At 37.5% G+C, this 12,837-nt stretch overlaps 1 protein-coding gene across 6 annotated transcripts in view; it reads right to left on the bottom strand.

The window, feature by feature from the left end:
• Window positions 1-897, bottom strand: part of LOC148040617 (uncharacterized) — a 46,006-nt gene extending 45,109 nt beyond the window's left edge. Inside the window, exon 1 of one of the 6 annotated variants that reach the window (XR_015695043.1) lies at window positions 395-897. Coding sequence is in view for 5 of the 6 variants with exons in the window: in XM_087701300.1 (XP_087557426.1) it covers window positions 395-590 (196 nt within the window). In the remaining variant the exon portion in view is untranslated. The remainder of the gene's footprint in view (window positions 1-394) is intronic. The other 5 variants (XM_087701300.1, XM_087701302.1, XM_087701307.1 and 2 more) reach the window with 5 other exon arrangements.
• Window positions 898-12,837: the final 11,940 nt, after the last annotated feature.

Here is a 12,837-nt window from a genome sequence, read left to right as displayed (position 1 = left end):
CCCTCACAACTAGGTGTGGCTATATTTCCTTGCGCAAGTTAGCTGAGCAATTACTTAAATCAATTCTTCGATTCAAGCAGTGCGACCTAACCACGAAAGATCATCCCTTTTATACATCAAACACAGGCCACATTTCATTGTGCAACGTGGTTCAGAATTTACTTGAACCGATTGTCTCACTGTGTGACTTAACCAGCAAATGCAAAAGGTTTCCTACGAAGATTGTTACATCGAAACATCAAATACAAAGATTGATCACCGAAATACGGTGAGCGGCGACCTGTCTTTACGCAATTACTCGAATCGATTGTCTCATTATCCAACGTGTGCGATCTAACCAGCAAAATGCAGAAGTTTTCCTGCATAATTTTGTTTCCTTGAAACATCAACTCACCTAAATATGGAGGCGTCGTCCGCATGGTCGTAAGAACAGAAAACGATGGAGAGGGGACAAGGAAGAGAGGGCCGAGGAACGAATGGAGGAGGTAGAGAGCGGCCACGACATTGCCGCCGCAAATGATGAGAGTCGCGATACGGTAGGAGCAGCGCAACCGCAGAGGGCAAGAGAACGGCACGCCTCTCGTCGCCATGGTGTATGCTATGCATATTCACGGGCAACAAACAAACAACGAAGACAAACGCCAGGCATGGCGATGGCCGAGCTGCTGCGATACCGAAGAAAGCGCGATAATTTGCAGGCAATGCCGCTCCCTTCCAATCTCGCATTTGTCAGGCCTTATCTCGATGAAGGATCAAAAAACACCAACAGGTGTACTGGCAAATCATCATCACTGTGAGAGAGAGAGAGAGAGAGAGAGAGAGAGAGAGAGAAATAATAATGCCCTACAGAAGAGAGCTATTTACATCCCATCGCCAGACCTTTTTTTTGGCCCTGGATTACATCTTTTGTTTGTGAAGAATAATAAGCTACGCATGATTGAAAACGGTGCCATGTAGGTTTGCATGATCTACATCGTGTGTGAAAGAAAAGAAGAGCCATATTGTAGATGCATCTTTGAATTATTATTCGTGTAAATTGTGCTGTGGTTGTTTTTTGGTGTGAGGAAGGGGGCATTGTTGGTTATGAATGTCCATATGCCTTGTGGGAAAGAACAAGACAAGTGGGAAGAGAAAGAAGTGTGTCTTCTCACTATTTGAAACAATCACTAAGTGTACTAATTAATCAAGCATGCAAGTGGGGGGGTGTAAGGGTATGGGCTTTGTAGCTATACCATGGTATTGGAGCCAGAAACACCTATATAAGGAGTAGTAGTGACTCTGAGCTCTGCTTGGTTTTCACTTTACGTGCGATTCCCTATGCTCAGTGGTGAACTCTCACATGTGCAGCATCACGAGGGTGTAGTCCTGAGATATGCCTCAATGTTGATCTTTCGATATCATAAATACAAAGGATTCCTTATTGATATATCTTGTGTGCCTTTCTGTTGTGCAATTTATGTGCCTCATAATAGGTTATGACTTGAAGTCCCGTAAAAAGGTTTGTAATTGGGGGGGGGGGGGGGGGGGGGGGGGGGGGGGGGTGTCTGTTGCTAGGCATGTTGGATATGAATGTGCATATGTCTTGTGTGAAAGAAAGAGACAAGTGGGGGGAAGAGGAAGAAGTCTGTCTTCTCACTATTTGAAACATTCATGAAGTGTACCAGTTCGTCAAGCATGCAAGCAACTCTAATGGCATTAATCTATCTTTGAACAAGATGAGTTAATAATCATAGTGACCTCAAGGTGTACCATTTGCACTACAAGTTGGGAGGATTCGATCTTTGGATGTTAAATTTTTCATTTTCATTAGTCAAGGTTTTCGAGCATCCCAATAAGCCAAATGGCATGCATTATAAACAAACCATAAGGACCTATCAAGTTAAAAATAGACATTAGATTTTTCCTTTTCATTCACAAAAAGGTAAACATGGCTAGACAAAACAAAAATATTAGAAGCTCCCTATACTAAAGGCTAAGGTTGTGAGATTATATAAACAAGTGACAAGGAGGGATTGAAAAAAGAGACCATGGATCCAAGGGACTATGTATTATTTACTGTTTTGGATGGCTCTTTTTCTTTAATGTAAGCAGTACTTTACTCCTTTGCATGGTATGTAATTTTTTTTCCACTTTTACAACAAAGTAATAAAAGCCACACTAGCTTGCCTTTAATAAAGTAGTGCTTTAAGTCTATAATGTCTTTTTTTCATTAAATATGAGGAAGAGGAAAGTGATAATCAGTTTTGAATTCTATATGAGGAAGGTGCAAGTGGTATATCATTTTCGAAGAAGGGGTAAGTGGTACACCATCTTTAGCATTGCCCATTTGGACAAATGCTTTTGCAATGTACTCAAACATGTTGAATCATTATTCAAAATTTATGCTTGTTTTCTAGAGTTAAGAAGTAGGCTTTTGAGTAAAGTTTGATTTTTTTCTTACTTGTAAGTTGTAAAGAAATATAAATAATAGCCCTTTACTTATGGGATTTAAAGTAATCCTTGTTTTAGGGGAGCTTAAGGGCAATGGTCCTTAGCATGCCCATGCGCAAGTGTCTATTTTAGATTGTTTATGATACCACCAACCCTTCTATAGTTAAACTAGCCATGCTCATGATTCATAAAAGATAAAGTCCAACAAAATGTCTTTGATATTGTGTAATCCTTTATATAGTTTTGTCATGAATACAAATTCAAAAAGATAAGTCACAACTAATGATACTCAAAACTCAAGTCCTCAACCAAAATAAGGTAGAAAATCAAGACATTATAACTTTAACCTTGCTTTTAACTAAGAGACTGAGCAAATGTACAAAGATTACTCCTCATGTATGCAGTATTCATAATGTTTCTCATGGGTGACTATAAGTAGAATGAGGCAACAAACTCTTTCATGTGATTCAAACAATCAAATGGAGGGACATGCCCATCTTCAAGCCCTCCTTACTCTTTAATGAAGCAACAACCATCATGCTCACATTGCACATGTGTATGGTAGTATGCTAAATGTAATCAGATGAAAGAGAGTCTTTCCATGTTTATACATTTTGTGTTGTTAGCAAGTCACTAAGATAATTATCTTCATTCCTGTCTGAATCTCTCACTTCCATGGTAATGATATTGGAAGCAAAACAAACAGCAAGTCGGTTGATAATCACCCAATGCTATAGTTTCACCTAGTGTTGCAATCTCTATTATTTTTCAACTCATAAAAGAACTTCATTCATTAAAATCCATGATCGTGAACTCAAGGTTCTCTTCATGATTCCTCCTCAACTTTCAGATCCCTCAACAACAACGGTAATACTTTCCATCCTCTACCCATCAATTAATGTCTTACCTCGTCAAGGGTTGATAATCAAAGACCATAAGGTTGTCTTCTAACCATGTAATAGCCTATGTAAGCACATGCACTCACATAAGTTAATTGTACCATAACCTATGTATGGATTGGGTCCTCAAGTGTGGGACAACACTCTCAGCTTGCTTGGGGTTGACTCATCTTCTAATCTATCAAAATGTCCTATGCACACAAAAGAAACTAGTACTCACCTAGGGAGAATGCATAAGAGGTTTTCCCTTATAAGTACAAGTGAAAGTACCCGTTTGCAACTCCTACTCCTTGAGTCAAAATATTTTACTAGTGACCAGGCTTCCACCATTCAATTCAAATCTAACTATTTTATCAACAAAAGATCCCAATCTCAAGAGCCCCATCTCATCCTAATCACCACTTGGTGGCACTTCTATGGTTACACTAGAGATACATGGATCTCCTATTTATGCTCAGGAGTGTGCTCCTAGGTGGGAGAGGACATATACTAACTAGACTTATCCCCAAGGCTATGGGTAGTTGGTGGAGACATCCACTGGTGCTATGTACACATGAATGATGAGGGGAAGAGACTGATAGCATGTATGGATGAGTTGTGCTAGTAGGTCTTTAGGCACAAAGTATTGGATAACTAGAAAAACGTGCCAGAGGCTAGCAAGGACTATGTGATAGTGTCCTTGGACAAGGAATTTCTAGTACCTTTTTGTGACTAATCATTTCTCTATAGGATGGATAATGGAATATATGCATGCTTATATGTTCAAGAGATGATTAGATGTGCAAAAGGTAGTAAAGAATAACACATGCAAGCCTAAGTGGCTAGATTAGGAGAACTAAAGGAAGTTTAGAGAAAAGGTTGCTTCCTCTCCATAGCAATGGCGGCAAGAGGTGACAAGGGCACAATTGGAGGTAGGAGTCATGCATCACCTTGGGAGTTGCAACCATAAGATCTACCTAGAGGATTTTTTAAGTTATCTATTTGTTATAATGGATTTCTTATTTTTTGTGTTGCTCGTAATAATGATCTAATTCTAAAAATACAAATTTATCTTTTTTGATGCAACATTCCTTCACATATTGGAATCCTGTAGGCCTCAAACACGATATGCAGAAAGACATGATTTAGCTACACTCATTGACAAGCTCTATGCATGCAATGGTTCGATGTGTCATGTCTCTTTTGATAGTGTAGCAAATTTTTAGTTGTTATAATGCATTATCTAATTTGGATTGATCTTTGTTTATATTGCCAAGTCCTCTTGACGATTCGTTGCATTGAGACGAGCTATCAAATGGCAACTAATTGTAGGATTCTTTGAAGCACCCTTTTCTTTTTTAGCCTTGTGCTCAATATACACTTTTTGCGATTAATTGTATACTGTTTACTTTTATACACACATTTTTTATTCATTGTATGTGGCTCACATTGAGCAATATTTATAAACTTTTTCCTAGTATTACTTTTAACACTATCGCTCACATGTTTACAATCTATCGAATCATGATGTCCTTCTTTGGATATTCAATCAAGGGATCACTTGTTTCTAATAACATGTTTATAGTCTATTGAATCATGATATACAACCTTTTAAACTTAATCGTATATTTGATTGTAAAGGCAATGTGGAAGTGGAAGAATATTAGGTCCATTATGGCTAGATTTTTTTTAAAGGTCTGAAAGTGTCACTATTAGCATCATATATTTTATTGTAAGCATCACTATTTTATCATAACAATTGATATATAGCATCACTAATAGTGATGGTTCTATAGTGATGCTAATGGCAATGATTTTAAAACACTGGGACAAATTTTCCATATACTAAAAACATAACTACAAATGTCAATATAAACCTTATATGTTGTGATGCAATGAGGGTGTAGTGAGCTCACCTTCTTACCTTCTCCTCAATGCTGCAACCTTAAGGCTCATAAGTGGCTCCATGATCTATGTAGTGGTCCTCAATGAGCCTCCTCTACACCATTGATCCTAATCCAATTCACAAGCACTCCATCTGCAAAGAGGAAACACAAAGAACAAGAGAAGCAACTCAATCCCTCTTCCAATCCGCCTCTCATCCAAGAAGAAGGGGAAGGAGAGAAGAATGCAAAGCAAGAGAGAAGCTTTACTTCTCATGTTCCTCGAGTGTTCCTCGCTCTCACACTCTCACTCTTCCTCACTCTTAAGATATTGCACAAGCAAATGGAGTAAAAGCAATAAGAAGAAGGGAGCTCTCAAGATTGCACACCACAAGAATGAACTAATCTCTTCACTTTTTGGCTTTTACACATAGGTTTTTGAGTTTGGGGCTTCCACTTAAAGTTGGATGCCCTTCCCTCTTTTTGGCTCTCGACAAGCCTTTTCTCATTTTATACATACAACCTTAGATAAAGTAGAAATGAGCTTCTTGGAAGTGGACAGAAAGTTAGTGCCCACACCCATGCCAAGCTATGGGTCTTCCTTTCTAACATTGGAAAATATTATAACATGCATTGGTGTTGATCTTGGCTCTCAAAATAATATTGCAAATAATTACATAGTTGCAATATTAGCTAAAAAATATTATGTGCACGTAACTGAAATGATTAATTTATAATATATTTATAGTGCCTTGCACCTTTATTAGATTTGTGTTTTTATTGCCTTTCTATCTTTTGTTATCTTTGCCTTGATGTTTACTACCTTCTCTTGATTACTTTTGCAACCTTTACCATTTTGCAATTAACAAGGGTGACATTTTAGTTAATTGATGGGCTATGGTTTGTATTCCACTTGAATCTAAAATACAATGCACATATAAATGTAGAGGTATGCTCTTCAATTGAAGGAGTTAAATATTTATATAAGTATATCTATAAGGGCCATTAGATTGACAATTGCACATAGTTCCACATCAAATAATATAGATAGCCAAGGTATAGACAAAGTTGAGAGCTACTTGGATGCATGATACGTTTTTTGCTTCTAAAGCATGTTGGTGAATATTTGAGTACTAGCTTCATGATGAAAATCCTAATATTCAACACTTACAAGTGCACTTACCTAACAAAGAATGTTGCTTTTCATGACTCAAATAACATTGGATATAGTAAATACCACCATTAACATTGTATAAAAGGAAGTTCTACACATAAGGTATTATAATCTCTTACTCCCTACTTCAACAATTTGTCATTATTTTGTACACATAGAAAGTTTTTCATTGCCTACTTCAAGGCTTTAGTACTTATCTTCTTAAAATCATGTTCATATATAATTTCAGTTTATGCTTCATTGAACTTAATTTTGTTTTTAAATTATTTATTGTTAGTTAAATATTAATAAATTAGTAAATGGTAATATTTTCTATGAATTTCTTAGTGTATTCTTTTTTGCTTTTTCTTTGGATGACTACCTCTATTTTTGAGTATTATCAAAAACATGGTAGTACACTTAATGCCCTATCCCTAGCACAATTCACAATCCCATATTTTTAGCAAGTCACTAGTACAATTCTCTTTTGTGTGCACAATACATTTTGATGGGTTGGGAGATAGATTGAACTCAAAGCAAGACTAGAGTCTAACTAGTCTTGTATAGCTAATACATCTGTTGCACTCACCGATTTATCCATCCTTCTCTCAAACCCTATGAAAGCAAGAACATACAATTTGACAAGGATGTAGTGAGCTCACCTTTTCACCTTCTCCTTGATGCTGCAATAGCTTACAAGTGGCTCCACAATCCGTGTGGTGATTCTCAATGAGCCTCCTCTACTCTATATGATCTTGATCCAATCAATAAGCACTCCATTTGTTGCTTGCAAGAGAAAACGCAAAAAAGAAAAGAAGTAACCCAATCCCTCCTCCAATTTGCCTCCACCAAAGAAGAATGAAAATAAGAGAAGAACACAAAGCAAGAGAGAAGCTTCGCTTCCTAAGTCCCTCACTCTCAAGATGTTGCACAAGAAAGTGACACTTTTTGACTTTTTATACATAGGGTTTTGAGTTTGGGGCCTCCACTCATTGCCCTTCTCTCTTTTGGAATCTTAACCAGCCTTTTCTCGTTGTATGCATACAACCTTAGATAAAGTCAGACTGATCTTCTCAGAAGTGGAAAGAATGCTAATGTATGTAGCCTTGCCAAGTTGTGGGTCTTCCTTTTCAACATTGAAAATATTACAACTTGCACATGTGTTGAGCTCATCTCTTAAAATGATATTACAAATTATTACACGGTTGTGACATTAATGAAAAAATATTATGCATACTTGGCCAAAGAATTAATTTCTAATATATTGCTTTTGCCTTGCACCTTTGCTAAATTTACGTTTGTATTGCTTTTATTCCTTTTGCTTCTATACCTTGCCATTTATTGCCTTCTATTAGTAATTTTGCCACCTTTAATGTTTCGTAGTTAACATTAATCCCTACCTAGTTGTGTGCTAATTACATGGCACTCCTCATTAGAGATAGCATGCTTTCACTTACACCTTGGACAAGGAATATAAGGGATAGTGGTGTAGCCATTGTTAAGAGCTGAGCATAAATAGGAGATCCTTGTATGTCTGGTGTACCTATAAGAGTGGCACTTACAGGAGTGCCACTTGCAGATAGCTAAGAAAATCTTGGTATCATAGAAGTGGAAGTGCCTATAGGTATAGCCAACATGGGTGATGGGTGTCCACTCATTCGATGGGAAAGAGATACTGCATTTATATCTTTGTAGCAACCACCCTCCCCAAAACCTCAACGGGAGTGAGGAGTACCAACATGTAGTTGGGCTGTAGCATCTGTATCTCTGCAACGCCTCCCTAAAACCAATCGTGGTATGATGAGGAGAGGAAGTCTACACTCTCCACAACATCCACCAAAGCCACTACCTCCAATAGTTGACTAAGGCATACTTGAGCCACCTCTCTCTCTGTGTCCAACCTAGAGCACAACTTTGTCTGTTGGAGATCAACATGAACTTTAAAAAATCAAGTCTTTTGTTTGGAGTTTTTGAGACTACCTTTGGAGTTTCCATGAGAATTTCAAAATTTTTGGAGTACTTTAGATTCTTCCTGGAGCTTGATAGAGAGGAAGTGATATGAATATGTGATGAACTAGTTCTATAGAACTTCATAATATATAATGAGTGTCTTTTACACAAAATATTCCATTATTGTAACAATATAACACTTAAAGAGAAGGTGGATATTGTATACTACACTCGCTAGGTCTCACTAAAGTTTAGAAGTGCTAGCACTACCCAACACTTGGATAGATTGATGGTTTTATCATGTGCTTCATCTCACATATTTGATCATGTCCTCATCAGAGTTGGTTATCACACTGAAGCTATGTATGTACCCAAGTGCTGTGGGCATAGTTATCCCTAATATATCTACTTGAGCCAAATCAACTCCATCCTTACATTGAATTTCTAGGATGGGTGTGTAAAAGAACAATCACACAAAAGATACCAATATTCATAAAAATAAACCTCGTTGGCACCACTTGTTATATTAAGTGTGATGATGTAAATAGAAATCATCATGATAAGTGTATCCATTATTCTCAACAACAAGCCTTGTAAATATTTATTATTGTATAAGACTTGCATGAGTTGTTGTGGGCAATAAACCACCCAAAAAGGATGTTATTATGTAAATTTGTCATATAAAACTGTCACGAGTTAAAGTGATCCCTTTCAATACAAAATATCTCCTTATTTTAATACGTAACCACCCAAAGAAGAGGTGGTTATTCTATACTAATATGACCTCATTGGTGTCCAAAATGGCCAATGCCACCCAAAACTTGTGCATGTTAGTGTTTTATCATGGACTTTGTCACATATTTGATCATATCCTCATTAGAGGTGGTAATGATGCAATAGATACGCATGTAGACAAGCACTATGGGAATTGTTATCTTCTTTGTATCTAGTTGAGCTTCATCCAACATGGTAAAGATGCCATGTTTGCTATTTTTAGTGTTTTATGTACTGAGAGCTCTTCGAGGGTTGGAGGTGCCATCCTTTCCAATCTGACTACACAATGATTAGACCATAACAAATATTAGTACCCTGTTCTTGCATATCATAGACATTATATTTGATACCTTGGAAAAGAGTTGAAAAGGTTATGGCCTTAGATAGCAATAGCGGTACCTGAAACTGTACTTGAAGGATAGTGATTTCACCTTACTGTGAGTCTAAGTCTTGCACATAGAGAGATTGGCACATTAGTCCACATATTCACAATTAAAAATAGGTATTGAGAACTAATATGGCTTAAGAAGAGATGTGAATTAACATTTTATAGTTGAGAATAGATCAACTCATTGATACTTGTCTATGTAGCAATGCTTATGTAGGGAAGAGGAGGCCTAAAAGGTTTAGGTATCCAAAAAGAAAGATATATTGAGAAAGTAAAGAAATAAAAGAGACTTGTGAAAGGTTACCTGGTCCCACCATAACATAATGAAGTCTTCAATTAACGTGCGGAATAACTAAAGTAAGTGATAATTACACACTATGTGAATAATATCCTCATAATGTTAATATAGCATAAAATTACTTATAATCCCCCCCCCCCCCCCCCCCCCCCAATGATTCACAAAAAAAGCTACAAAGGTCACAAATTATAGTCATTGTCTACACAAAATGAGTCACAATGTAAACATCATAGATAACTCTAAGCAACAATGGCAATGGGTTTTATGTGTCTATGCTAACTTAGCAAAAAGTGGACATCCCTTAGAGAGAGTGTGGGTTTGATGAATCGACATATATTGATTCTTATCTAGACCTAACACTCTAAGATAGAAATAATACAGATGTTTACAAGCCAAGCAAGGCTTGTTCTCTCTTTCCCTCTTTTAAAAATTTGGACAAGATTGCACCACCTTTTCTTCCACAAATGCTACATCCAAAGACTTAACTAGAGCTATTTTCTTTTTTGCTTCCCTTGATACCTTATCTTGATTCTCCCAAATGAACATTGATGGTAGGGATAGAGGGACTATCCCCAACTCACACATTGAATCTAGCCTTTTTAAGAGAAACAATTTCATTGTGGGATATATTTGTCCATCTAGCAATAGGCCAAACTGATGGCAACATGGGAACATATTGAAATTGTTTGTCAACATTCGAAGTGTGCTCAACATTATGGTTGCAAAACCAAAACCACCAAGGGATCAACTTGTCTTGGAATTTTCTCTCAAACCAAAAGTAAGGTGCAACTAATCCCAATGAATTGCTATCAATTGAACATGTGTATCTCTTCTTCTTCACCATACCAAAACACTTTCTTTTGGAATATAAATGCATTCTACGCAAAGCCCATAAGCTTCTATGCACATCTTCTTTGAGGACTACTGCAGGTTGGTTGTCATCACTCCCACCCTCCAGTAAGTCAACGGTTGTATTATCATGTAAAGCAGACTTAAAGGATATTTTTCGATGTCAACCTTTAGATATCCTCTCCCTAGACTCCATAAATAGCTTAGTTTATGGGCATTGCAATTAGTTGTGCTCTTTCTTTTCCTTTGCATTGTTTCCTTATTTCCATTTAGAACTAGCTCACCATAGAAAGGCTTGCCTGCAACCGCACTTTGGACCATTTGTGCAACACATGCTAGGAATGGTGTTTCAAGCAAGCACACTATTCACAACAAAGTGTCCAAGTCTAGTCCATTTCCATTGTACCTTCCCATCATGAATGCCAGTTGAGTGAGAGCATTGAATAAATGAGGTAATTAGGTATGTTACATAGGCATCATACAATTTTTTTTTTCATCATTCCTAGATACCTAGCTTGCATGTACACTCTCACACAAATTAGTATTCGGGATTTGAGCATGCTCTTAAAGGTTAGATGTACCTACAATTGCCATTGAGATTTTAGAAGCTAAGAAAACAATATTATATAGATTTTGGGAAAGCAAAACAAAAATGCACGTGAGTGTGGTTTGCCTAGCTATCAACTCTACTTTCCCACCACTTCAACCATTGCTCCAAAGCTTTGATGTTCTCAATTGATAGTTTATGGGACTCCCATCATTTCCTTATACGCAATGCATTGTTCTTTGTTTTCTCATGTGTTTGTGAAATCTGCCATTTTTCACACAATGCAAGGTGCTCATTTGTTAGGTTGGCACGGATTAGCTTCTTGGAATGCTTTAGCAAACTTTGCTCCCAATGAAATAAGCATGATCACTCTCTTCCCTCCATTATATTGTCAGGTCTATTGTTAAGCATTGTCCTAATTGGAATCTAATTGGCTCCTACTTCATCTACCATGAAGCTAGTAAAGTCTATCAGGGGGTGACCATTCTCTCTCATAACATTATTCAAGCACTTCAGAAAAAGGATTTGGGTATCGATGTCTTCCTCCTTTGTATCACAAATGGCAATCACCATTAGGCCCTTCAAGCTAAAATGAAAACCAAAATCATCATAAGGAAACAGGGTATTGGAATATGACCCATGAACTTCAAAATGGAATACCTTGGGTCAAACACAGAGCACAACATTGTGGCCCATCCTTTAATCTTGTCTGTGAAGTAAAAGAGCACCCAAACTTTGCAAAGATCCCTCCCTTCACAATGATGCATTCAATTCACTAAATCAACTTTAGAACTAGCACCCTTGGTGGACATTTTAAAGACAAGATAGTTTTTTGCAAGTGCACCTTGCCTAGGGAATCAACTTCCATGAAAAAAGGGGAACATGCACTTCCTTGTTAAACCCATAAGGTTATCAAAGCCTTATGATGAAAGCATCCTAGTTCTTCTCCCTTGTAATAATGATATTGAACCTGCATTGTAATTGCACATAAGAAACGATGGTTGATACCATCAAACAAACATTATTGCAAAGTTTATCTTAAGAAACACCTTTGATTTTGGACAATTGGCATTGATTCCTCCAAAACATTATTTAGCTCTGAGTAGTGGATTTTTGCCCCAAAAAAGTGTTCAAAATTTGCCAAAAAAATCGAATTTCAAGGGAAGATTGAATCTCGTCGAAGGCAGTAGAGGTAGTTGGGTTGATTTTAAGCGGTAAGCAACAGACAAGTTTCAAAGTGCTTTAAAGACCCACCGAGAGACGCTTGCGGAATTTTCCTATTTTTTTTGAGTGTCAGATTAGACTTCTAGAAGTGGTGGGGGACCCCGAGACGCTTAGGTAGAAATTTTCGGATCATCAATCGGACGCCGTACGTGGAAGAGGAGGTGCCCGGAGGAAAAGGACAAAGTCTTGTTGATTGTAAATGGTCTTTAAGTGAAGGGGGGTGACCCTTGGCAGCTCCCCTCCCCCAAAAATGAAACACAATCCCGGGGGGAGGGCGTTTTTTTTGGACGGAAAAAAAAAACGAAGGTGGAGGGGGATGCAGGTGATGTTTTTTTTGAGAGAGAGAGGGGGAGAGATCAATGTACCCCTATGAACCAACTATAGCAAAAGGATGCATTTTTCTATGCTCTCCATCGCCACTCTCGCATTCAAAATTGGTTGCCCGTATGGCCTGATTCAAATT

Source organism: Lygodium microphyllum, chromosome 2 (genome assembly GCF_053477565.2).
Source record: "Lygodium microphyllum isolate KBCC chromosome 2, Lygodium_microphyllum_v1.1.10, whole genome shotgun sequence".
NCBI classification, from domain to species: domain Eukaryota; kingdom Viridiplantae; phylum Streptophyta; class Polypodiopsida; order Schizaeales; family Lygodiaceae; genus Lygodium; species Lygodium microphyllum.
Note: the sequence above shows the minus strand (reverse complement) of the source record. Positions and strands in the feature narration are given on the sequence as shown.